The following is a 25,854-nucleotide window of genomic DNA, read 5'->3' as shown; positions in this document are numbered from 1 at the left end:
GAACCTGGTGCTTAACGGGGGCCGGAGAAGAGCTACAAAGACCGTCCTCTCTTGAAACACAACAGATTTGTTTCATGGGCCGGAGACACAGGAGTCCGGGGATAAATAATGATGCATTCGTTATCATTCCGGCCTTAGAGAAATAAATCGCATTCTTAGTTTAGAGGCAAAATTAATTTTCCACTGGAGAGGTCATCGTCAAACGCAAACTATGAATGTGTGACTGAGCTGCTTTTATGTAACAGATTACGCCAGCTGTGCTGAAGCTTCCTTCAAAAGACGCATGTGTGCATTCGCAAATGTATCGTTCAGAACTGACTCCGTTACAGCTTCCATCTGCATCAGATCTGACAAACGGCTTTAGGAAACTGTGACGCTCACAAGCCATTTAGCGTGTTTGGCTTCCAGGGAACTGGACACGAATCTGAGCAAACACCTGTGAAACGGGCAAAATATTGACCACCGCAGCCAAGGAGGAACAAGGCAAAAGGTGGAAAACGGCACGACTCTGACTGACGAGAACGCGAGGAGTGTTTAGTGGTCGAGGAGCCTCTCATCTGCATTATAGTCATATTCACATAGAGGAGTTAATGCACTGAAGAGCGCTTCAGGAGTGCTTCCCATCTCGTTAAGCGTGGGCCACGAATGCAGTGATGTGATCTCAAACAGAGCTTTCCTGCTCCGTGTCCTCAGCTCAATGGGACAAACAAGTGCAAACTGTTGAGTCTAAATAGTTCAGTGTTTACATTAAAATGCTCTGTATGCGGAAGCAAAGATAAAAACTTTTTACTGTATATTTATCTGATTCTTCATGAAGCAGACTCAGGGTTTCTATTGAATTTGGACCCAATCGATCTCAATAACCTGCATGAACGCCCGCTGCTCTGAGCATCATTACCGCTGCGGAGGCTGGGGCCAATCGAAGACGCCTTATTGGCTGAAATGTGGTTGTTTGCTGTAGCATTACGTTTTCCTCTGAGTGGAACATGAGGTTAAAAACCCACAAAGTAAATGTCCAATAAATCAGATGTTTAGTTCAAAACATATTGGTAAATGAGATAAACTGAAGCCCTCCTCACTGTGTAGTGTAAGTGAACGAATGGGCCCTTTGTCTGAAGCTTCTCTGAATGCAGATATGTGCTGTGAGGTCAGGTCAGCTTTGTGCAGCATCTGGTGTTAGTTATTGAAGAAGCAGAAGTCAGCGCTGATTAGATCTGGCAGATGTGGGTTCGAGAGCGCCGAAGAGTTCAAAGTGTTGACGATAAGTGAACTCCCCGTGACACAAGCAGGGCAGATGCACAGGGAACAGGTCAGAGGAGGCGTCAGGGTCAAACAGAGGGACTGACGTGATGGAGTCACTCAAGCAGCGTCTGTGGACGGATGGAAGACGGCACCTGTTTAGCACTTTCTCCTCCACGGGAGCAGAATCCGCTACCAGAAACATCTTCAGCGATATGTGACAAGCGTTTAGCACACGCCGCTTCTCTGCTCAAGGCCTGAGACCAAAGCAGGGACGAAGGACGTGAACCTCTGAGGAACCCACAGTCGCCGCATAGCACAGTTTTCCTCTGTGGCCGCGGAGCCGCAGCGGGAGGTTTCCCACGCTTGCTGCTGCTTCTGCTGCGCTCCTTCTCCTCCGCGAGGCGCCGGTCGGGGGGCCGTGGGCCCGGGCGCCGTGGGCTCCCAGCAGGGTGCTGTGGGCCCGGGCGCCGTGGGCTCCCAGCAGGGGGCCGCGGGCAGGCTCCCAGCAGGGGGCCGTCCCGGCGAGGTGCGTCTGCGCTGCCACATGTCTGGGGAGCAGCGCTGGAATGTGCACATCTGCTCCCTCTGCTCGGGTCAGCGCGACCCTCCGTGTTCTGGCTCCTATTTTAAACTGGAGGTCACCGGTTCGGTCCGGCCATCCGTGATGCAGAGCGCCGTGATGACCATGATGAACAACGTCAGCGTGCAGCTGACATTTAGGACATGGAGTCCTGCTCCTTCACACGTCTATTTCTGTTTTGCACATAAACAGGCTGTTAAGAGGAAGCGTTCTCCACATTCACATCATTCTATTTTTAAACTGTCATTCTAGAAGTCTGTGCCTCTATATTATTTTAAAGATGTTTCAGTTTCCCTCCATCCAACTTTTTTACCTTCGGTTGATATTTAAATTTCATCTCTTAGAAGATGTGATTTCATGTTTTATCATGTGAAAGGCAGTTATATAACTATTAATACATCTGTCCAGATGTTTATTTACACCCCCTGATGTTTACAGTGATTACTACACCAATAAGCAAATGACAATATTGGGTTTGTTGTAGAAGCAGCATTCACAACTCAAGCAGATGTCAAAGTAAGCTTTAGAGTGACACTGTTAAAGCTGAGGTTTGTGCTCTTCCTTTTTCTTCTGTCCTGTAGTTAATGGCATTCAAGGTGCTTAAAGCTTGTCTCACTTCGGTTCCACTGTGATGATGAGGAGATGGAACATCAGCATTAACAGTGAATGGAGGCTTTTATACAAACCAACATGCAATACAAACACAGTGACTCTTCCTTTGGTATGTCGCCCCCTGGTGTTAGAACCAGGAAACAGTTTGCTTTCTGGTGTTACAGCAGTTAGACCTGATTGGTTGGGGCTTGAAAATACCTTATTTCATCACTGCTATGCTAATAATTTACTACACATAAATAAGTCTTAAACCATCATTTAAAAGCACCACACATCAGGTTGTACTGTTTGTGCTCTGGTTTCATTCTGGTTTCATCTTGTCTTCTGCAGTGTTGTCTCTCTGTGTGTAATCTATGTGTCTTTAAGGATGCTAATTGTGGGTTGTTGTGAAAAGGGTGAAGAAAGAGTTAAACATTAGCTGCTGATGTTGCTATTATAAAATAGTCCACTAGATGTCAGTGTAGCATTAAATGATTTCCACTCTTCGCTTTGGTTCTGTTTTCCAGCATGTTACTGTACATGGAGGAGCAGGTCAGAGAGTTGGAGCTATTTAGGGAACCTAAAGCTAAACCATCCACCGCATCCTTTGGCGCCATGAACTCTAGTCACTTTTCTATTAGCTGTCTTGTTAAAAAACATCACTGTAATCCAATTGCATTTCAATATTTACTTCACAACTAATGAGATTGGTCTGAACTGGCTGAAACTGGCTGAGACACGGTTCTTTGATTTACTGAGATCATGGAAATGATCACATCTCTGGTGGTGGTTGGTGTTTGGGTGGAGGGATGTTACCAACGAACGCCGCAGATGATGCTCGGTTCACTTCCACTGAACTGTGACAATAGAAAACAATCAACTGTGGGAACAATTTAATTCAACAGATGATGCTTGCAGGGGGGAATTTAAAAGGAGACTGTGGTTTGTAATGAATCAGTCGCTGAGGTCCGTTTACCAGCAGCCGACACTGGTTCCCTCAATGCACAGACCGTGCTAGTGGAAATCTTGTCCCTCGTCCCAGATCAGTTCCTGGGAATTGTTGTCTGAGTCATTCATTTTCAGTTTTACGTAATCATAAAAGTTCCTCTGCTCCATTAAATGATTGTTCTGTTTTGTTTTTAACAGCCTGAGCTTTAAGCTGCTGGTGATTGAGCTGCTGCGCCTGTCAGACCAACAAATACCAGTATGAACAAAGTAAGAATGTGAGTTTATCGTCACACGCGTCCTACTGTATCTGTGTTGCAGGACTCAGACCTGTGTGTGACACTCCATCACCTCCGCCGGTCGAGGCTCACGGCCCATGACCCTGCTTTGGCTGGAGGTCTGTTCTGTTAAAGGTTTGTCCTCCGTTGTTTGCATATAATTGTGTCAGTGTGTTGAAGTTTCAGACCTGGTTTATAGAAGCCTTGACCCGATCCCGCCCTTCTGGAAGTGGTGCCAGTTTATTTATTTATTTATTTTTTTGGTGCCAGTTTATAACCACCTGTGGAGACATTGTTTGCTCTACATGAAATATCAACTGTACGTCACATGGTGTGATACAGTAATACATCAAACAAGGCACTAAACTGACAGCCAGAGATGGGAGTGAACACAGCGCCGTCGGCGTGATGTCATCGCCTGCTGCGAGACTTTCCACAAGTCAAGGTTTGCTCAGCAAGGGAAACTAAAGAAGCTCCTCCTTTGAATCCTCTAAAAACGACCTGCAACGTGACCTGACGCAGGTCTTTGTGTGTGAAATGCTGGGTTCACAAAGAGGCCTTTTAATGTTCGACACCTCTGTGGCCTCTTTCAGCTGCATCTTATGAACCCGCTTCTGAGACGGGTACAGAAACGTGGCACTTGCTGAGTTGGAGCACGTTTTATGTGGTAGAATAACAAGTGCCCTGGAGTTCCATTAACCCCAGAACACTGCAGCCTTTAAACCACTGAGACCTCAATAAAGGAACCACTGCCAGCGCTCAAATACTAAGTAGTTCCCAGATTTTAGACTTTGAACAAAACAACCTGGCTTTTACTTTCAAAAGCGATTGTGCATCAGTAAAACTGAGTCCATGATGCATCATCTAGCTTTGCTGTGGCTGTTACCATGATTGGGCTGGAACCTCTCCCTCTCTGCTGTAATACGAGCCTTGAAAGCTGACTGAATGGATGAAGGACCAGTCCTACAGATGGCGATTGCTGTGCTCAGATAAAAATGTCAGGGTGTAACTATGGGGAGGCCGGAGCGCTCGCACATCCGTATGCATGGCGCCTGTGGACCAGCTGCTGTCCACCTGCCACCGGCCCCACTCTTCACTGATGACATCTGAATACACAACGTGGTCGTTGGCTCACGTTATACTGGGTCTGCTGGTAAAAGCCTGGTAACAGACCTCGCTGTGGTGCGTCGGGTCTCGTCCTGCACTGTTGGAGCTCGGTGCAGCTGCAGCTGTGTCGTAATCTGCAGGAGGTTGAGGACTTATGCAAACATTTACCAAGGTAATAAAGAAGTTTTACAGTTCTTCCTGTTACGCTCATGCTGTCACATCATGTCTCTGAGCTTCCTCTTTTTCATCCACGTGATGTGGGACATAGGCTTTAAGCAGATATGATCCTCAAGTTTATTATGACACAAAGAAGAGTTTCCTGAGTGAGCAGCTCTGCAGTTTGCTGCATGATAGAAAGGAAATAGTTGGCTGCAATAAGAAGAATCATGCACCAATCTGATTCATCTGATTCACGACATGTTAATATGCTAAATGAAACCTTAGAGGTTTAATGGTTTCTCATATTTATGTAGCACCATGTTACTCCAAATAATGTTAACTTTTTTTCTTAAATTTCTTTTTCAAACAAACACTTTTGGATGTTTCATTTTTTTCAAATAACTTAGTTTATTTCTTTTATATATAAAAAAAGACATCAGTGATATAAATATTATAATATGATAAATTAAATTGCACATATTTTCATTTTGGTAAAAATTGGACAAATATATTAATGGCAAATAAATACAAATAAATACAAATGTATAAAGAACATGCATGTTCACAAACAGTGTACAAAATACACGGATCGACGTTGCACATCACAACCACAAAAGTTTTGCCTAATGGCAACAGAAAGTGCTTCTCCTCATTTCTCTGATTGTCAGTCTGTTGCGCTTTCATTTTTTGGACATTGCTGCCTACGTTTCATTCAAAGTCCACTTCAAGGCCTCATCCTCCATCACAGTTCTTTCGTTTTTCCTGGGTGAGACTGCGTCTGCAGCTCTCTCCCACCCGTCTGCAGGCTCATCACGTTCTCTGCGTCCGCTGCAGGTCCAGCTTCGTCACGTCCAGCCTCTCTCGCCTTCTCCACCCTTAAGGCGATCGCTAACATTCCTCCGAGGGCTCACGGGGACCGCTCACACCTTCTTCTCGGGCCACGGCTGCCTGGTGATCTTGGAGCCCGGCTTGGCCTGGCTCACAAGGTCCTGGTAGGCCGGGGAGCGCAGGAAGCGGGGGTAGCAGTCCTTGGCCATGAGCATGTAAATCTTGTGCTGGGCCAAGTCGAAGGACGCGGGGGACGGCGCCAGCATGTTGGCTTTGGTGATGTCACGCGTTTCGTGGTCAATGTTGATCTACAGAGAGGAACAGGGCAAAGAACCGGTTAGTCTGAGCAGCCGTGAGAGACCTGATGACACACATATTTGCTTTTGGGGCTTCCTCCTGTAATCGTTTCGCCTTTCTTACCTCCCGGGGAGCCTCGCTGCCAATGAATTCATCATAGATCTTCTGCGCTTTGGCAGGTAGTTTAGCCAGCGACTTGGTGTTCCTGTAATCCTCGCAAGCGAAATAGAACGCAATGTTCTCCTCGCTGAACTCAGACACCAGGAAGGCTGTGAAGGCACACAGTCCATCTGAGCAAGGAGAGGAAACCTGATTACTACAGAGCTCGTTGGTCCCATGATATGTGGGCACGGCTGCGTGTGAACATGTGGCAAACATCCAAATATGCACTTACATTTGCTGGAGAGGAGCTTTTCAAAGGACTCCTTCCACCTCAGACATTCCTCCAGAGTTGGTCTGAAAATGAATGCAGCCTGATTAGAAACAAGCTGGAGTTTTATGATCAGACAGAGGCTGAAAGTGAAGGTGAAATGATGTCAGGCTGTTTGAACGCTTACCTATGTTTCCCTATTTTGCAGCTGGGTAGATTCCAGTTGGGCTTTTGCAGGATGCTCCCCAGCCTCGCTTTCAGCTCCTTGGCCCTGCAAAGAGAGGAAACAGCATGAATAAACACGTCTTTCACAAACGACTGCCGTCACCGTGCAGCAAAACGGGGGAATTGGTGCTGGATGAAGTCAAACGTTTGCTTACACACACACGCACAAAGATAAGGTGGCGGTGCCCTCTTCCATGTCTTGTAATCCAAATCCCCAGACATCAGCCATGTAGGCGTGGATCTTCCTGTACCTCTCCAAGCAGCAGGTCGACAGGGATGCAAGTCCTTTACACATAGCAGCGAGTTGGCACTGGTGAGGGCGGTTCCGTCAGGTGGCGCTTTAGAATCCGCTGACTGGAGCTCGGCAGCAATGTTCTGTGTGTGAAGGGAGGCAGGACGGAGGTTTTATACTGTGGTCCGTCCTCCACTGCCACTGATGTGTCATCAGCCCCCGCAGCCAATCACAGAGCGAGAGAGAGAGAGGGAGCGAGAGAGACGGTTGGAAAATGAGGGAGGATATGCAAGGACGAGGCTGGGAAATTACAGGCAAGCGATAAGAGCCGTTAATATTTTTGGCTTTCATGCCCATGAAAACATGCCACATATAAACACTGACCTGGTGTGTGTGACATCACTGTTTATACAGTGTGAATTTGGCTTCTAGATAATAGTACATTTGGAAATCCCCCTATAGCAAATTAATCAAGTTTTTGACGGCTCTCACGTTTGAGCCATTTGAAATTATGATTTACAGAAGGAAGAGAGAAGTGAGTCTGTGCAGGCTGAGCTCCTGCCCTCGGCTCCATTATGGGCTCAGACCTTTCAGTTCAGGGACTGATGAGAAGGAAGAGCAGCAGCATTCACTCGGTGATTGTTACTGTAAGCAGGCTGCATGTGCAACCAGCTGCTCGGCACCATAAAGCCTGAGTGAGGTGGTTGGGCACATGGCGCGCTGCAGCTTATCTCCCATATGTTTACCATATAATGCAGATTAGAGGTGTTAGATAATCAGGTGCAACAGGTCCAACACTACAAACACTGCAGCGTCCAGGTGTCTCGTTCTATGTTTCATTGTTATAAGACACGTAGATGCCAGCGCCATCACAGCAGCGCCGGCCTCTTCAGGCGCTGTCCCCCAAAATCACAGTGGAGACATTGTATTACAGTCATTATGAAAGGCTGCACTGGAGCCGCGGGCGTTTTCAAGGAACTGAGGCCGTGAGACTGTGTGACTCACGCTGGGTAAAATCAGCCTCGTCAACTGGAAACCGCTGTTATAAAACGTTAGTCAAATGTCACACAGTGGATCCAGTGAAGGGTCAGGGGGACATCGGTTCAAATTAGATGGCAGAAACTGTAGAGGTCTCAGAAATGACCAACAATTAGCTTGTAATATTATGAATAATCAGATTCCTTCATCAGTAGACGAAGAAGAACGCGTCACATTACATCACAGCCTTGGTTTGCAGCGACTGTGGCCCTAAACTCGGATCTGTCACTCTGGAAAGTGACAAAACAAAGCGCTACAGATTCACCTTAAAACCATTACGTGCACAGAGAGTGACCCGAGGCTCAAGGCACCGCCTGTGATCCGTAAGCCTGCGGAGCGGTTCACAATGTACCCAGGAGAGGCCGGACTGATGCGAATGAGGCGACTAATGTGGAGTGGATGGCTCCGGCTGCACAGGGATTACCTAACCTGTCCTCAGCCATTGTGCTGGGAGCTAATTGCACTATTTATTGCCACGAATGAACAAAGGTTTGCCTGCGAGGCCTGGGGGAACCCGGCCACCCACACCGTGATGTCAGCGCACCTCGATTGGCCCTGCCGGAAACGAGGAAACGAGCATGAGGTGGGGAGGAGAACAGAACCCATGTAATATGGAGCAAAGACGCTGCTGTGGAACCAGTTGGATCAAATCAGTACCTGCTCCCACTGTGCGACTTACATATCAAACTACTAAACATCTGCCCATTGGGACAGTGTGCTTCTCCTTTCATAACAGCAATAACGCTCACAACCAAACAACACGTGAACTCTCTCTTCTGGTGAATGGAAATCACTCTCTAGACTTTGGTGCTCAGGTCAGCTGCTGTCTGCTGATCTTATCTATTAGCCTTTTTTGGCACCGATGTATCATCGCAGCCTCTCGGGTATGGATTCATTTATATTTAGATAAAAGGCTCTGCTCTCACAGCCCCTCTGTCCGATCAACGCTGATGCCTGGAATACAGCTGTGTCTTTTCTTAGAACGCCTGCAGTGGTTCCACTCCTGGAATCATTTGTTTTATCTTAGAAATGAATTAGCAGACAGTGGGTTACTACTAAATACAATCAAACACAGTAGAAGTCTTCTGTATTTAAGTGATGACTCTTCTCACACTGATCCTCGAAACTGGGTTAAAATCTGGTAGACTTTCATTTCAAAACCACTTTACCACCAAATGTGATCAGAGATGAATCTAATAAGCATAAACGAACAAACTGAGAATGATAATATATTTTGTTATGTGATTGTTATGTGTGTTCTGTGCCACTGGTCTACGTTGTGGTGGAACTGGTGAAGCTGACAGGAAGCTCAGCTGCTGTTAATTAAATGACTGCTAGGAAGGAGCGGGTCACTCGCTGGGTGAGTGATGACAGCTTGCTCACCTAATTACTTGACCCAGTCGCGTTTGGAGACACGTCTCATGAAAAGAAAGTTGGACGCACAATGATCAAAACAAACGGGGGCTCGTGCTGAATGTCTGGACCCAGAGCAATCGTGACAGATCGGACGTGACATTTACCTGCATGAGTGCGTTTCTAACGAAAGGTCGTATCTCCCTCCCTGTTTGCTTTATCACCTTGATAAAGGATGGAGGCCGGGTCCGTTGAGGACGCAGCCCTCGGCAAAGCGCACACAAAGGCCTTTTACCTCAGGTTACCAGAAGCTGGAGGTTCTTTTTTATCTCGGCTGCCGGTATCGTCCCAGCTGAAGACCTTTCAGTGTCATTTGGACTCAGCTGTGAATGAAAGAAACCTCATCATCAACGCAGCGTGCTCCTGTGACAGCTCACCTCAACATGGGTTCCGCTGGGCTAATGACGGATGGGCTTCTCCTCGGGGGACGCTGTTATGCTGCTCGTCTTCAGATGTTATTGCTGAAGGGAAAATTACGAATAAAGCAGTCGAAGTCCCCAAAAGTCTACTCAGAACCCTGCCATGGAAACGCTGCAGCAGGCGATAACATCGTTATCTGACGGCAAATGACACCGTGACGTGAATCTGTTATTAGCCATCTTCAAATCAAAGGCTCAGAGCCTCCATTTGCATAAAAAGTAGGTCGAGCAGCGGAGGATTCCTCGTTTCGAAACAGTTTTTAAAGGACGCGATTAAATGTCAAACCCGCAAAAACACCAATAAATAATGACACGTGAGGTTGGTCAGTGACAGAATGGGGCTTGAGTTCGACCTCCATCTGATTCCTCCAACGGCAGCTGAGATCTGTTTTGTGCCATTGATTCGTCTGTCCTTCACACAGAAAGCAGCTTGCTGTCGGGTACGTTTGGTTTTCATGGTCATAAGGTCACAGTCCACGCAGCAGCAGCTACTTTACAAGAGCCCGACCTCGAGCTTAACTGGGATTTAGTTTAATGGAATTTAATTTAGTTCCTGCGTTCAGATTTTTCAATTCCAGAAAATATTTCTGGTTTAGTTCGAAAAAATAGCAAGTGAATTTTCAGCATACGTAGGAGAAATAAAACCTTGTGAAAAAAGATATTTCTGCCACATTTCAGCAACACGTGAGACAGTGAACAGGGACGATTAGCAGTGATTAACAGCTAACAGGTCCAATCAACAAAGGGGCAACGCATGGGGAGACGCGGCTCAAGTCAACACAAAGCAACTGAGAATATCAAAAATGAAGCAAACGTGAGACCAACCTCATGTGTGACCTGATTCGCAGCACTGCTCTGACTTTAACCCGTGCTCCGCCGACATCAGAACCTGAGTCAGAACTGAAGTCAAGGCGTCTTTCGCCGTCTTTGTTTCTGTGACTTCAGAGCTACTCTATGAAAATGACAGCGTTCTAATGGACCATTCGCGCCTCCAGATGCTGTTGTTTCCATGAAGCCTCAACCAGCTGCTGCATTCGCCATGCGACGCTGCCCAAATGCAAACGCACATCAGGCCGCGGCGCGAACGCCGAGCAGCTGCTCTGACGACAGTGACGACGCCGTCTGAGGCGAACGTGGACGAGGTTTCCTGGAGATGTGACAGCGGCTGATGGAAGAGAGAAAGTGGCTCAGAAAACAACAAGCACACAATCCACATCCTCGTCTCAGGTCAATGCCACAGGAAATGTCTGTAAAGTTTCCTGGCATCGGGTTGTTTGTTTGTTTTCTTCTGAAGGTCCCTCATGAGGGCGACGCTGTGACATCGGAAAAGATGAACAAACGGAGACGGTAAAAGAGAAACTGCTGGGAATGTTTTGCCAGTGGATTTCCCCAATTTACACAACGTCTCTAATGAGATTTCTAAGCAGTGGAACAAATTGACAATAGTGAAGAACTGCAGCTCATTCAGCTCCGGTTGGAACATCCATTGGTCTAGTTGAAGTCAGCCTGAGACAATGACTGTGTATGATCTAAAGTCAGCTGAACATGATCAGCGCTTCCACGAGAGCGGCATTGATCCATCACTTGTAAAGAGTGAGGACACGTGCACATTAGTCGCATTACAGCCAGAGTTGTGTTGTTGTCTGCACCTTGGACGTTAAACCGATTACAAACCAAACAATGACCAAGGTTAACAGCATTTTTAAAGGTATGAGCCACACGACCCAGGCAGAGCTTTGTTAAGACTGGAACGTGAATGACTCCACTTTGTGCTCGGGTTCCTTCGAGTCCGGTCTCGGCGGAGGCTCCTCTGCATGTGTCCGTAGGAGCCTCAGGTTCGTCATCTGCCTGCTGCTCCTCTGGGAGGAGAGCAGCGCTCAACACAGGCTCGGCCAGATGCTCGCTGTGTGTTAAACAATAACCACTGGGGTGTGAGGCCCCTGCAGCAACGCTGTCATGTGTGCGTGTCCCCAGGGGCCGTTCAGACAGAGGTCGGCCGAGGCGACAACATGCAGTGCTCCTGAGAGACGGCGAAGCTGCCTTCTGCTTCTGGGCCTGATTTATGGGCTAATACTGGATAATTAAGTATTGAGTCTGGGAATTATGAGGTCTGTCATCATTGTTCATGTTGTGTTGAGAATACAGCAATGTATCAGAGGTATTTATTTATTAAAAACTGAAACCGAATAACTTCTCCAATGTAGTGAAGTATGTTTTAGAGACTTTGCGTTTTTTTAGGATCCTTGACACACATTCAGAACTATTCACTCCGCTGCCAAACAAACCGATGCTTTCAAAAGTTCTGACTTGTAGAAAACAGAGCTGTAGCAACACGCTACTGGAACCTTCAGCCACCGCCCCATTGTTTGTGGATGTTTATTATAAGGTGCTGCAGCCTGACGCCAGCACTGGTTGTTACTGGGAACCAGTAACCAGGAGTGATTCTGCAAATGCCAACTCCCAATCCAATATATTCCACGATCTGTTCGATTCTGGCACGTGATGAACGGAAGCGTTAATTGGGTCACATCAGACATGTGGCAGCGATTCCCATCAGCCTTTATGTGTTTTTGCAGAAGACATGCATGACATTACTACTGTATTTGTCCCAGTGTCAGTGTCCTCTATACTGACCCTTCACATATGCTTGAGTCGACACAGACATGGTTCAAATCAACCTTCTAAACGCCTGTCTGTGTCTGTGTCTTTGACTGTGATGAGAGCGGCCAGCGTCACTTGGCTGAACTGAAACAGAATAAAACCCATCTGCTGGCTCCATTCAGCGCCTGCAGCAGGTAAACGGCTGGTGGGTGGTTCTTTACCAGTAGAACCTGCCCCGGAGACATGGCTGCTAATGATTAACCGGACGCTCAATGGCTTTTCTTCTGCCTGTGAAACATCAGCCCCCGACAGCAGCAGGGCTGATATTTGACTCCGGTCAACACACACACACACACACACACACACACACACACACACACACACACACACACACACACACACACACACACACACACACACACACACACACACACACACAGTATGAATGTACCTGCCTCCTCGGAGATGATAACAAACAATCAGTTATGTCGACACCCGGGAGCGGCAGGTTCTGTTATGTCCAAAGAAGATTGTTTGTGACAAATCGTGGGGGAACAGAAGTGAACAGTCCAGTCCTGCGGTTCATCCGGAGGCGATTCGTGAAAATCAGAGCTTCTACGAACATGCGCTACGAAAACATTGTTATAATTGATTTAGAAAATAACAGAATTAATATTAGAGAAGGTTTTTACACATTGAGTTGTATGCTATCAAATAGCTTTTCTGCGAGAATGAAAATTGCTGTAATTTCAAAGTTGCACTCAATAATAAATTTGACCTCTTCATCTCTTTAATACAATGGACAGCAAACAGCCTCTGATTATGTTCTGAAGCCCAAATTGAAAACCTGAAATCTTCCCTTTGTCCCTCATCTGGGATGAGCTCACGCCCACATCTCCGTGCAAGCTCGATGCGTAGCTTCCTCTTTGGCCGATGGCGTCTCAGGAAGACGTAACTGAAACTCTGCAGACTGTGTCCAGACCACGGTCACGGTCACGGTGGTTTCTGTCCTTGGCCTTTAGGCAGAAACCTACAGCAAACATGTGCTAATGTTGGAAGCTGCAACAGACGAACCAGGTACAAGCTGTAATGCACTGTAATGTACTGAAATGTACTGTATTACTGTATTGTTTCCCTGTTGAGGCTTGTTTACATGTGTAAGTGTGTAGAAATGATAAGCACATGTCCATTAAAAAATTAAAACATTCTGTATTACGTATTTCCTAGGGTTGTTTTGGTTTTTACCAGTTGGACTCTAGTTCACTTCCTTTTAATTTAAAAGGGTCCAGAGTAAGAAGTTTAGGTTAAGGATTAAGTGCCTCATTAGTGTTTTATTATTTTGTTGTCATGTGAGATGTGTCATCTGTTTTGATGCTTTTGCTGCTCTGCTCCCGTTGTTTGTCTCAGACCTGGTCACGGGGAGTAACTATGATCCATAGTCATGGCTGCGCTGCCACATGGAGACCGTGTTTACTCCTAATTAAACGGCCACTGATACAGGGAAGCAGCCATGAAATAGATGTGATATAATAACATAATACAAGATAAAACCAGAAAAAATACAGGGAGGCCAGAGACGGATGCCATCGTCTCAGGACTGAGGTAACATTAGCTGAAGGAAGGATTTAAAATCTACACCTTTACTAGTTCTCGCCTGTAAAATGAAAAGCAGGTAGAACAGCCTCATACAGCTGCCATTCTTTAGCAGATGCACGTCCTGGCAGCTGGAAGCAGCAGGAAGCAGCGCCAGCGCCGCCTCATACAGTACGTGGTTACATTGCTGTAACTCCCAGCATCAGACAATGAGCGGTCATTTCACTGGGACCCGGCTGGAAAGCGCCTCCGCGGTGAGACGCATGCCGGGCTTCTGGCCCAGATACGTTGGCGTTGTCTCTACTGAGCAGGTCGCTGCCCCACATTCACTCTGCTCCTCATTCCCGGAGTGACTAACACATGGACAATAACAGCCAGGTTAATGGATGTGTACTGTCACGGTGGGTGACTCCATCCCACCACTGCCCCAGATACTAGACTGGAGCGCTGCTGTTCTGCTGAGTGGTGTCTCCCACTAGCTCCCATAAATGATTCACTTTTGTTCAGTTTTCCGTCATTCTGAGAGTTAGCTACACGTAGGACATAAAGTTGCTATTATAAATGTACATGCTGTGACTCATTGCTGTTTCATTTGACCTAGTACAGTAGAATTAAAAGTTTTTAGTCACTGAGAAAATATTTTTATTACTTTGCTCGTGTTGTTGACCAGACATCGGCCTTTAGCAAACCTGAAGTTCTACGAAATTTAATTTAGAAACTGCGCGGAATTCCCGCAGAATCATTTCGTCGTCATTTTGTCGGAGTTAAAAATGGCAGCGGAATCGAGGTCAACCTGTCTGTGTGAACACAGCACTAATGCCCTGTCGGTGTTGGTGAGAATGATGTCAGTGCACAGCAGGGGGTGGATGCAGGTTTGTCTTTAATCACAAATGCAGCTGGGCCGAGGGAGGAGCACAGCACCACGCCATAGACGCTTACAGTATTTGTTCTTTAGCCACTTAGTTCCAGCTCAGACCGTTTGACCTACACTGTACATGAACATGCACTAAAACTACGTTTGGCTGCGTTCACATTACAGGTCCTGCTGCTCCGTCAGGTCCCATGTGAGGAGCAAGTAAAGTGCGACATTCCCCTATGCTGCATGTGTGTGGGCAGTGCTGCCCGTTGCACGGGTTCCAACGAGGTGTCATCTGATATGAACATTTTCCTATGTAGCCTCGGTTTGTTCAAACCTGTGAGAAACAATAAGTGGGAGTGTAATGTGAACGTAACCGTAGGTCCTCAGTCAGCTGATTCAAAGTGACTACAGTAAAGGTGAGGATTTCATTTTCTCACAACATTTAGGTTATTTGCAGGCTTTTTCACATCGTATTGTACAAGTCAAAGGATATGTAAGTGTTCTGATCATTGCATCATGCTGAAAGATAATAAAATAATGAAAATGTGCACCACTCAAACAGTCAGGGTTGAGCTGTCACTAAATGTAATACACGAAGGTTTAATATTCAGACTAATGAAGCAATAGCTGCTAATTTTCGGGCACAAGTTTCCAAATTAATCATGTTATCGACTCCAAGTCTAATTTTAGAAACTTAATTTCCTTTGAGTCAGAACTTGGAGCGAATAATTTTCTTGATTTTCAAAAGCAGCTCAACAAAGTATCGATCTAACAATTTGAATGAGATAAAAGGACATTTCAACAGAACATGGGTACAAATGTGTACATAATTCAAATGAAAGAAGAACCAAGCCCTGTTTATCATCACACAACAAATATGACACACAGGATGACAGCATGTAGGTTCACCAAGGTAGAAGTGCAAACTATTTGGCACAGTTTTAAATATGAAGTGTTCACTTACTCAGTTGTGAACGAGCTACGACAACAAACCCCAATCGAGAGAAAGTGTCTATTTCACAAAGGACAGAGGAGAAGCAGGAATAGTGCACACAACGCATACAACAACTTCAATCTGCAGAACTGAGCGGAACGTTCTGGGCAGTTAAGGTGCAATCGACAAGAATAAGGTGAGTCCAACCAACCACCAACTATTCTCATAAAGGAGGACAAAGTTGTGTCTAATTGTAGCTAACTTCCTGACAGAGTGTGTCCCTACCCCCCCACAAAAAAAGAGCACAAAGATATTGCAGATAGTGTTACCACGTAAACAGTCGTTTGATTTGATTTCAGGCATCACCAGCACTAAGAGGTAACGTCATTAGCTCGTCCTCATGCCACACATCTTATCTAGTCGCATGCATGGAGCTGGTGTAGACAAAGGGAACAGTCAGGCATGTTAGCCAACCTTTCAATTCACAGTATTCAGAGGTGATGTCAAAGGGTTTGTGTTTACAGGAGAAGTCCGGGTCCTTGTCCGCAGCAGCAGACGTGGTCAGACAGACCTCCGCTGGCCCTGGGCGTGCGCCCTGCTCACTAAGTCCTGGTACATCTTGGACCTGAGGAACCGCGGGTAGGAGTCCTTCTCCATGAGGCTGTACACCTTGGCTTGGATTTCATTGAGGCTGGTTGGAGTGGGGTCCTCCAGGCTCTGCTTGGTCTTTTCTCTGGTGCGGTAGTCAATGTTGACCTGGCAGGATAAGGAGGGCAAACAACACGCAGCAGGTGCATGAATTCATGTTATGACAGTCACACGTAGCAACAGTGTGTGCGAGTACATAACCACTGCATGTCTGCGATTCACCGGGGCTAATTTATGGGGTCGGCCTTCAGAAGTACACACCTCCCTCGGTGCCTGAACGTCGATGAACTCCTTGAAGATCTTGTTGGCTCTTGAGACGAGTTTGGTGGAGCTCTTGATTTTCTTGTACTCCTCGCAGGCCATCCAAAACTCGATATTCTCGTCGCTGAACTCTGTCTTGAGAAAAGTCCGGAAGGCGGCGAGGCCATCTAGAAACAACAAAAAGAAATGTGCTTCTGAGGGAGGAGGTTTACAGCAGGAACCTCCTCACAGAAAGAGCCTGATCCTCCTGATAATATGCTGACATTTCCCCAGCACTTCTACTCCTCTACACCCCTCGCAGCAGAAGCAGGAAACAGCTTTTACAATGAGAACACAAACAAACCAGACAAAATGCTCCCACAAAGACTTTTTTCTGTCCTCATCAATCAAGATAAGTGATCAATTAATGTTCTCCCCTTTCATGATAACAAAGAGGAAGGGCATGTTTTTCTGTGCGCTTGTGTCACGTTGACATGTTATTTCCACCCTCCTCATTCCTACTGTTTACCTAATAAAGCCGAGCCGTGCAGAGGGGATGGTCCATCTGTGCATATTCAACAACATTACTCACACACACACACACACACACACACACACACCCTGTAGAATCAAACAGACACACGCTTCATCACCACTATGTGGGAACACCTCCATTATTAACGCAAGTAGAAGGCAGATGTCAAAGGCACCGTGCTCCAACTCAGATGTTTAAACTCAACTAACCTGTCACAAACACAATAGGTAACAGGTCAGAGCCAAGAGAAAAAAATAATCATAGATGTCAAGGATTTAATAAGTACAGACCTAAGAATCACAGCGAGCCTGAAAATACCAAAGAGGAAGACTGAGTAAACATCATTAGTCTGTCAGGTTGAAGGCGATGTGATTAGATGCAGGAATCCAAAGACCTTCGACAATAAGTCAGGTTAAACAGGAATTCATCAGCAAATCTAAGTGACCAGTTTGAAGTCAGCAGTCCAGAGACCTGAGCTTAAATACATCAGAGCAATTAGAAGCAGCTGGGAGTAATGAGGACAATGCAGGGCAGCTGGGCCCAGACATCACTGGAGACCCAGCAATGACTGTGTGGCACAGTGGAACCGAGCATCATGTTAGAAAAAGCTGCAAAAGTGGTGAAAATGGCAAATGAAAGTGAAAAAGCAGAAATGTGCCGCCTGCAAAACAACAATACTACAAATACAAGGACTGTCTTTAAACGCCCCTATGGGTGTGGATGATTCTGTCCAAGGCTCAAAACCTTACGGATGTGTTTTACAATATGAAGAACTATCAACAACAAACTTACATTTGTGAGCGAGCAGGTGATCAAAGGATTCAGACCATCGCACAACCTCATCCGTTGAAAGTCTGGTGGAGAGAAACCAGAACAGATGAGATCCACGTGTGATTTTACTTCTGCTTACAGTGATTATCGTTAAGTAATCTGCTCAATCTTGTGACATTAACAGGCTGAGACTTAATTTTCTGCATATCTGTAGTTACTTGTGAGACAAGGAGGCTGTATCGTCTAAACTTCACACAATTTGTACAAGGAAGTACAAACGGTTGGATATTGGTTCAAACATTTTTAAACTGTGTCCTCTGTTCTAACTTTAGAGACAAAGCGTTGGATGTCGTTTCACACAACAGAAGCGTGACTTAGAATTTAGAACAAACCCACTTCAGACACCTGGCCGTGGTTTCGTGGGCGGGAGGCAGAAACTCGGAGAAGTCGCTGTAGGAGTCGGATTTGCGGGACAGGCAGCCTAGTCTGGTCTTCATGGTGCAGATCCTGAAAGACATGCAGGTAATGAGCAAAAACAGACTAAACGAGCCTCTGAGTGATTTCGGGGGCTGCAGCTGTATGTTAGCAGCTACTTTAGTGGCTAAACACACGTACGACACTGGTTGCCTGTGTTCTTGTCTGGTTCACATGCACACGTGGTCCTTCTCTTGAGCAGGACTCACGACTCGCACGCTCCTGCAGTCGTGAGCTGGTTCTGGCTGTTCCGCCTGTTCTGCACATGGGACGTAGCTGAAAAGATGCTCCATCTTCTCTGTCTAGTTACATAAATTTAGGCCCCCTTCGTTAGTCCCACAGTGGGGGAATTGCATTGCACTGACCCATTCCCTGGGGTTCTGCATCACAGGCCGAGGCTCCGCCCACTAAACCATCAGGCCCCTAAACTAAACTGTAGCGGATGCTGTAGGTGACGGGCTCCTGCATCAGGTCAGGGCTGTGATCACAACCAACCTCTGGATTTATTTAGTGTGTTTGCATTTCTTTAACATCTGACTTTAGCATTCAGCACATGATGCCCCGCTGCCCACCCGAACCACTTGCTTGTTATTTATAAATGCAGCCTTTCATTAATTCAAAAACACGTTGCACCAGAACATAATCAAAATGTAATTATACTACAAACACATGATGGTGTTTGTATTGCAGATGCATAGTAAGGCAGTGTTTGGGCCCGTTCCCTTCTCTTGATAGTTGTTGGTGCTCGCAGAGATGGAGCAGTGGCTTGTTTTGATGCTCGCGGGCCTTGATTTGGGAACATTGTGTGAAATGTGCTTTTCATTAGTTAACTGAAAAACCATTCGCTGGAATTAATAGGCTCCATCGACTCCACATATGCCAAGTGTCTGTAAAGCTTCACTGTGAGTAGCTGCAGGTGTGAGAAAGAAGATCATGCAGGTGTGTGTGTGTGTGTGTGTGTGTGTGTGTGTGTGTGTGTGTGTGTGTGAGTGAGTGTGAGTGAGTGTGTGTGAGAAACTAATGAATCAAGCAGTTAAGGGGGATTTCTTTTAATAAGCATTGACTGCATCTGCCAAACACTGAGACCTTAAAATAGTGCAACACTGAGTAACAAGATCAGAGGATTTGTCAAATTCTTGTGTAACTGACGGAGGATAAACTGAGGCTGTAGCATCTTGTTGTGATGTGATGCATCTGCCCCAGAAAAGCTGCTTGTTATGTATGAGGCAGATGCAGCGAACTGGAAGGGAAGCTTGCCTGCCGCATCCGTGAGTCATAACTTTAAGGTGCACTTCATTTGTTAATGAATAGACGAGTCCAAAATAACGGAGCCGAGTTATTTTAAGTGTGTCGTTCTAAGTTTAGAGCGCTGAGGGTCAGGTCTGACGTCAGCCGATGCCATAAATCTGTAGAGGTTATAAAAGAGCGCCGTCTCATACAGCGACAGCAGAAGCCACTGATGCTAATGCGAGTGCACGCGGTTATTTTTATCCCCAGACTGCTCGGATCGAAGTTAGACACGAACGCTCCACAGCAGGAAAGAGTTTAGCCTTTGAAGAAGGCGGATGTCCTCATGAAGAAGCTCAGACGCCCAATGGAAGCACGGAAAGATTTCACTGAATGACTGAAAGGTCAAAACCTGAGCATCGTCCCATCACTGTAATATAAGCTCTGCTCGGCCTTTAGATGCGCCTGATCTTCACTAATGGAACGGATTTACTACACAATATGCTCCACTGGAAACCAGCTATGGTGAATGTATTGTAGTTGGGTCTGTATGTGGGTCAGGCTGTTCCTCCTGCACCGGGCAGAGGTCGTCACGGGGGAAAGATGCGGACCTACAGTACTGACCAGTGTGCCTGGTGTGAGTCCAACTGTCGATTCCCTGATGACAGCACCCCCCCCCCCCCACCCATGCTTTGACAGAGCCCCCCCCTCCCCCGACTGGGAGCTGCATTCTTAGTCTGCAGCATGATGTAGACACGTGCCGCCGCCGAGCTATTTATAAAGATCCCTGACAAATCCATGTAGTCAGGGGGAGGCAGAGCATGTTCTATTCAGCCATGCAGCAGCGCAGACTCCTGGAGGAAGGAGGCTAAAAACAGCAGCAGCGCTTTTAGCGTCTCACGTCCAAGTGTGTCTCATCTGAATCCGAGAGCGCACGCAAGCACCCGCTGGACCTCCGGTCCCTGAGATGCAGCGCTGGGGTCGGCAAATTAGCAGGGGAAGAATCTAGATCGGTTCAAGTTTGCGTGTATGAGCTTCTACTTTGATGTTACCTAATGTGGTGCAGTGCAGGTTTCCAGATGTGTGGATGCTGACACCTGGCACATCTGGGTCTGTTAGAGTTGACGATCAGAAAATGAATGTCTGACCGATGCAGTGGATCACGGCAGAGTTCCAGTTTAAGGATTTCTGTATTTTTGTCATGAATAAAGCAAGTCGGTGCCTCGTGTGGATATATTTACTGTACACAGCAGCTGATGCATGAACGCATGTCTGCAGTGACGTGAGCAGTGACGTTAAAGGCGAAAAGTGGAAGCCACACGTGTGTCAGGTCATCGCACTGGTTAAAAGCCAACCATGAAGTAATAAAAATAGCAACTTTGACTCAGATCCTAAAATGGAATAGACTCTGGGTTGAACCAAAGTGATCCTACAACAAACTACATATTTATATGTTGTGTTCACTTTCAATGTGTGTCCAACATCACGCTGTTCGTGCACATGTTGGTCCTCACAGTTCACGCGTCCTCTCTTCACCCCACTCACCTTAAACGTGCTAATCTTATTTGAGCAGAGAACTGAGCCGTAGCCGGCGCTTTGCCTCTGTGACCTTTTTCTGCTGAATTACTCTGTGTTACATTAATAAAAACACAGCCAAGCAAAGTGAGGCGGTCGCACGTGTCTGTAAAACGTTAATGCCGGTGGCACAGAACGCTGTTCAGGGGACGCTCGGAGCCAGAAGGACACAAAGCCTTTCACAAAGTGTTAAAAAGTGCTGTTCATTCATTGCTTCCACTGTCTGGCGCTAATTAAGACGCAGCGTGACTGCGACTCAGACAAACTCAGTTTTAGGCAGGTCCTAAAACACATCTCTCTCCTCCCGACAGCCGAGCTGTCAGATTTGGATCTGGAGTCACAATAGCACAACTGTGGTCTCACACTTTGTGTGCTTGTGCTCGAAGCGAGGAAACGCAGCACCGCTCGCAGGATGTGTCACATTTCTGGTGTCTTTCTGTAAGTAACAATGGAAGAGGGGAGATTCGGTGGTTTTTATTGGCAGGTGAGTGTTTTCTTTTGGCTCATGTCGGTTTCAGAACAGTCACGTCCCAAAAACGTCGACAGTGACTGAATCTCCCAAAGACGTGGAGACGGCGCTTCCACCACAGTTACAGCCGTTTTTAAAGGTACTTGATGATGGAGCCGTTCGCCGCTGCCGCCCGAGGTCACCGCTCACTGATGTTTACACTAAACACACTTGTGTTTTGTCACGGGCGGCTTACAGAAAACGCTGCAGGGGAAGAGGATGAGGAGCGACGGGAAAAAGCAAAAATCCTTGGGCCACACAACATAAATGTTTATGCACAAGCACATTTCTGTGTTTACACTGATAATTTTCAAGTGAGATATTTGTTTGTTCTTGGCTCTAAAACAGTAGTTTGTGGAGTAGAGCTGGAGGAGAGCCATGAAAATGAGTAGATGAGGTAAAGAAGTGGTGGAGCTACTTAAATACTCATATAAACGTCCAGAATATTAGGAAACGTGCAGTCTGTAGATTAAGTCCATTTCCTGTAACGCTTCTGACGTGGATGTTTAAAGGTGAGAACTGTATGAAGACCCGTGGGACGTGATGTTTAAATCTGACACCACGCTGTGTCCGGGTTAAGCCCGGGTCAAAGACACTGTGTTGTGGGGAGGCAGGTAATGGTGGTGGTTCACTTGATTAATTTGATTAAGGTCGGAGGATGATGTCATCACCGGTACAACGATAAACACACAGTTGGGATAATGGAAAAGCTGTGTCATGCTTCGCAAACAGGGGTCATTGACTGATTTTCTTCATTTCCAGCTTGTCAACAATCAGGTGTTTCCGCCTGAAGTCTAGAGAAGGGAGACGTTTCACCGCTAACTAGCTTAAACCAGCTCCACGCCGGTTTGCGCTGCTTTAGACCACGCGTGCATAATCGTCATAAGTAGTACAAGTATTTTGAAAAAATGTCATAGCCTCTATCATGAAATAATATCCGTGGCATTTATAGGATGTGGGAGTTGTTCACAAATCATGGGTGGAACAACAACTGTCAGGCATCAAATGCAGGCGAGAGGCAGGAAGCGCTGCGTCTTATATAAGCTGCTGTTATAAATAGGTTCGCATCACTGTGACATGTTTCCAATATTATATTCACCTCTAATTGTCAAGAGTCTGCAACAGAGACAGATGATTTAAAAACCGCTGAGTCATTCTGTGCAGACGACGCTGGCTGTGAATGGTGCTCTTGGAGGAGTCCACCTGCTCAGTTCTGACGGGTCGACCCGGGTCAGAGCTGCCTTTGAGCGCGTGACACCCCCGTCCTATTGTCATAGTACTGTAAGTTACGCGCATGTGCTGCACAGCTCCATGAATGCACGCGCTTCCTGCCGCCAGCGGCTCCAGCAGCTTCACCTTTAATCCCCCACAGAATGGAACGGCACCCTGCTGGCCTTAAAGGCACCTGATCCGCTGATGCGCTTTGTTCGGGAACCTGGACACGACGCCCATCTGCTCCACACTAATGCAGTGACCGCCGTTCTATTCAGGTTTTAGCATTTTACTCGTGTGTCAGACAAAGATTTGTCATTTAGATTTAGGTGCAGTTATAGAAATGTCTGCATGCAAACAGCTTTATTTACAGCTGAGAAAGAGAGAAACCCAGGACTTCAATGACCTCTGGACGCTTCAGGCGTGTGATGGACTCCAGTCGAGCCGTTGCCTCTTTCCTCACATCCAGAACAGTATCATCAGCTTGAACTGAAGGTTCTGGCGACTCTCTGACTGTTGGTCAGATGCTCACTTTGCTCGCGAGCCACTTGCTAAGTTTGTCTGTCACCTCTTTGGTGCTTGGCAAGTAGAGTAGAGTTGGTTCATCAGAAGCCTTTCATTCAGAACTCTGGGCATCAGCGAGCCATGAAACAAATGTACTTTATAACCGAATGGAAACAAAAGCTGCAAGGTTGTTCTCAGAAATCAAACATTCAGATCCTGTACCTTTACTTTTACCTCCACCTGCTGTCACTCATCTAGCGTGTGAGGAGGCAGTTTTGGCCGACTGCAGCATCGGGCTCCGCTCCGTGAACCTGCCTGTCACTGGCTGGACCGCTCTATTAAAACACATGCACGCCAGCGGTGTCCAGCGCCACAAAGGCTCAGCGCTGACTTGCATCAGCGCCGGGAGAACATTGTGCTCAGTGGTAAATTTAGACTTTGTCATTCACTGTGGGCTAAATCCAGACTGATGAGAGGTGACTGTCAGTGTAGGGACAACGGATCATTAGTCATGCATTATTCACGACCGTGTTGCTTCAAAGACTGTATTTGTCATTTGCATTTCTGAAAGTCGTGGCTGCCCTTGGTTTTGGAACACATCTGGATGTGTGATGGATTAGCACATCCGGGCAGTCAGGCTGCACCGTGCACGACCCTCCCTGAGATTCAGGTGTGCGCTTCGTGCAGTTCGTGCTGCTTCGGGCCGAGATGTCAAAGCGCTTTGTCCCGTTGGGCTTTAACGGCTCAGCGCTACAGACTGAGCAAATGTCTCTTCCCCGCTTCTCCCGCCTTTAGCCATTTATGTAATCAGTGTGTTCGGGGGATTTAGTTTGCATTGCAGAGCGCAGCCACTCTCAGGCCTGTCACGCTGACGACTAAAAGCATTTCTCCTGAGTGGGATTTGCAGCCGCGTTGTCATTAGCTCGTAGCAAGGACTCGTCCTGTTGACTTACAGCAGCTCACTCTGAGATCATCTGCTGCAGACTGTGACAGCAGACCTGCAAACACTCCCCTAAAGAGCTGTTTGAAACGGCCTCTGAAGTGAGACGCAGTCAGATGCAGTAGCTGTTTGCACCTGAGAGTTCTCCTTGACGCGCACACAGTGACTCTGGAAGGATTTTTGCCTGCGATGCCACAGCTGAGACCAAACACATCGACAGTCAGTGTGGAAATCGATGCTCTGTCTGATCTCAGCAGCGCTTTGTTGAACCAGGACAGGGACCAGGGTCAATAATTAGCACATGGGATTTGAAGGAATGTCGTTTTCTGGGGCAGATGCAAACAAAAACGTTCGTCCAACAAAGAAAACTTGGATGTGGGACAAGAAGCAGGTGTGAAAGGGGTGGTTAAAGTGGAACATCTGAGTGTTTAAAGGCTTTCTTTCTTCATCTCTGACAGTGTTAGTGTGCGATCAGCATGGGGGGGGGGGGGGGGGGGGGGGGTATGTTCATTAGTGACCACAGGGAATGCTGCTGAAACATGCGTGACCACTGAGGTGGGAAGGGTTGGGACAGGCTGCCACAGACACGGGAACACGCACCTACAGCAGAACACTGTCATAGCAGATCACTCAGAGAAGCGTGTTTATCTCATTCCTTTTCCAAACTAGACACAGAATCAGATCATCCGCTGCAATTCGTCCTAATTCAACGGAGAGCCTCCGTGTAAATAACCAGACGTGCAAATCCTCAGATTAACAAAGACCCACATAGCGTCTGGTGCACAAAAAAGAATGATGCTGCACAACAAATGAAGATGGACGCTTTACCTTGAGCCTGATGCGTGCGAGAGCTGCTGGACTCTTCTCCTCTCTTTCACTGCCTGTCCCCAGTGAGCGCTTTGGCAGACGCAGCCGTGCTCTGGCCAACGCTGCTGTGTTTGTAGGAATCTGTGCAGCTCAGGGCTGATGACATCTAATGTTTCTGATGCCAGCGAGTGGGTGCTACACAGCATGCTCATTGGTGTGAAATTGTGGGGAGAGAGAGCGGCGGCGATGGGTAGAGGGAGAGGCAGAGGGGGTGGAATCGGAGCGACAGAGAGGAAAATCTCCAAGGACGACCTGAGCTCGTCTGTGAAGCGCCGCTCAGCGCCGCCGCGGCCGAAGAGAAACGCTGGAGCAGAGTTGTTACGGAGAGACTGAGATGAAAGAAATAAAAAAACACATTACGCAGTTCATATCTATTCAAATAAAAGGCTCATTATTTGACTAAAAGGACGATTCCAGCATCTTCATAATCAAATAATGGATTAGATTTGGGAGACGTTCGCCTTTAGAAGCCTCCTGGCTGTTACAAAACAGCAGCTCCAGTAATTTGTCAGCGAGGTAAAATAATGAGTATTTACATCAGATTTGAGAATAAACAGCAAAACATTTGTGTTGCATAAATCAAAAGAAACAAATATTGCAGCATGTTGCAGCTTCTGCATGTGTGCAAATGCAACATGATAA

General features: G+C 46.9%; 2 protein-coding genes across 4 annotated transcripts; both read right to left on the bottom strand.

Moving 5' to 3' along the window:
- Nucleotides 1-5,285: 5,285 nt before the first annotated feature.
- Nucleotides 5,286-7,012, bottom strand: LOC114854646 (regulator of G-protein signaling 5-like). 2 transcript variants are annotated; one of them, XM_029149249.3, is made up of 5 exons: nt 6,778-7,012; nt 6,585-6,668; nt 6,422-6,483; nt 6,151-6,317; nt 5,286-6,038 (listed from the first exon to the last, which is right to left on the bottom strand). In XM_029149249.3, the coding sequence occupies exons 1-5, from the start codon at nt 6,915-6,917 to the stop codon at nt 5,823-5,825; spliced, it is 669 nt and encodes a 222-aa protein (XP_029005082.1). In that variant the 5' UTR covers nt 6,918-7,012; the 3' UTR covers nt 5,286-5,822. The 2 variants fall into 2 exon arrangements, with proteins under 2 accessions (XP_029005082.1, XP_029005083.1); XM_029149250.3 differs by having other exon boundaries at nt 6,790-7,012.
- A 7,769-nt stretch (nt 7,013-14,781) lies between these two features.
- On the bottom strand, nt 14,782-25,494 carry LOC114854271 (regulator of G-protein signaling 8-like). Of its 2 annotated transcripts, none has more exons than XM_029148524.3 (5): nt 25,174-25,494; nt 18,302-18,412; nt 17,927-17,988; nt 16,621-16,787; nt 14,782-16,467 (listed from the first exon to the last, which is right to left on the bottom strand). In XM_029148524.3, exons 1-5 carry the CDS (start codon nt 25,362-25,364, stop codon nt 16,273-16,275), a joined length of 726 nt encoding a protein of 241 aa, XP_029004357.1. In that variant the 5' UTR covers nt 25,365-25,494; the 3' UTR covers nt 14,782-16,272. The 2 variants fall into 2 exon arrangements, with proteins under 2 accessions (XP_029004357.1, XP_040926452.1); XM_041070518.2 differs by lacking the exon at nt 25,174-25,494 and adding an exon at nt 18,521-19,312.
- Between the last annotated feature and the right edge of the window lie 360 nt (nt 25,495-25,854).

Source organism: Betta splendens, chromosome 4 (genome assembly GCF_900634795.4).
Source record: "Betta splendens chromosome 4, fBetSpl5.4, whole genome shotgun sequence".
Taxonomy (NCBI): Eukaryota; Metazoa; Chordata; class Actinopteri; order Anabantiformes; family Osphronemidae; genus Betta; species Betta splendens.
This window is presented reverse-complemented; position numbering and strand designations above follow the sequence as displayed.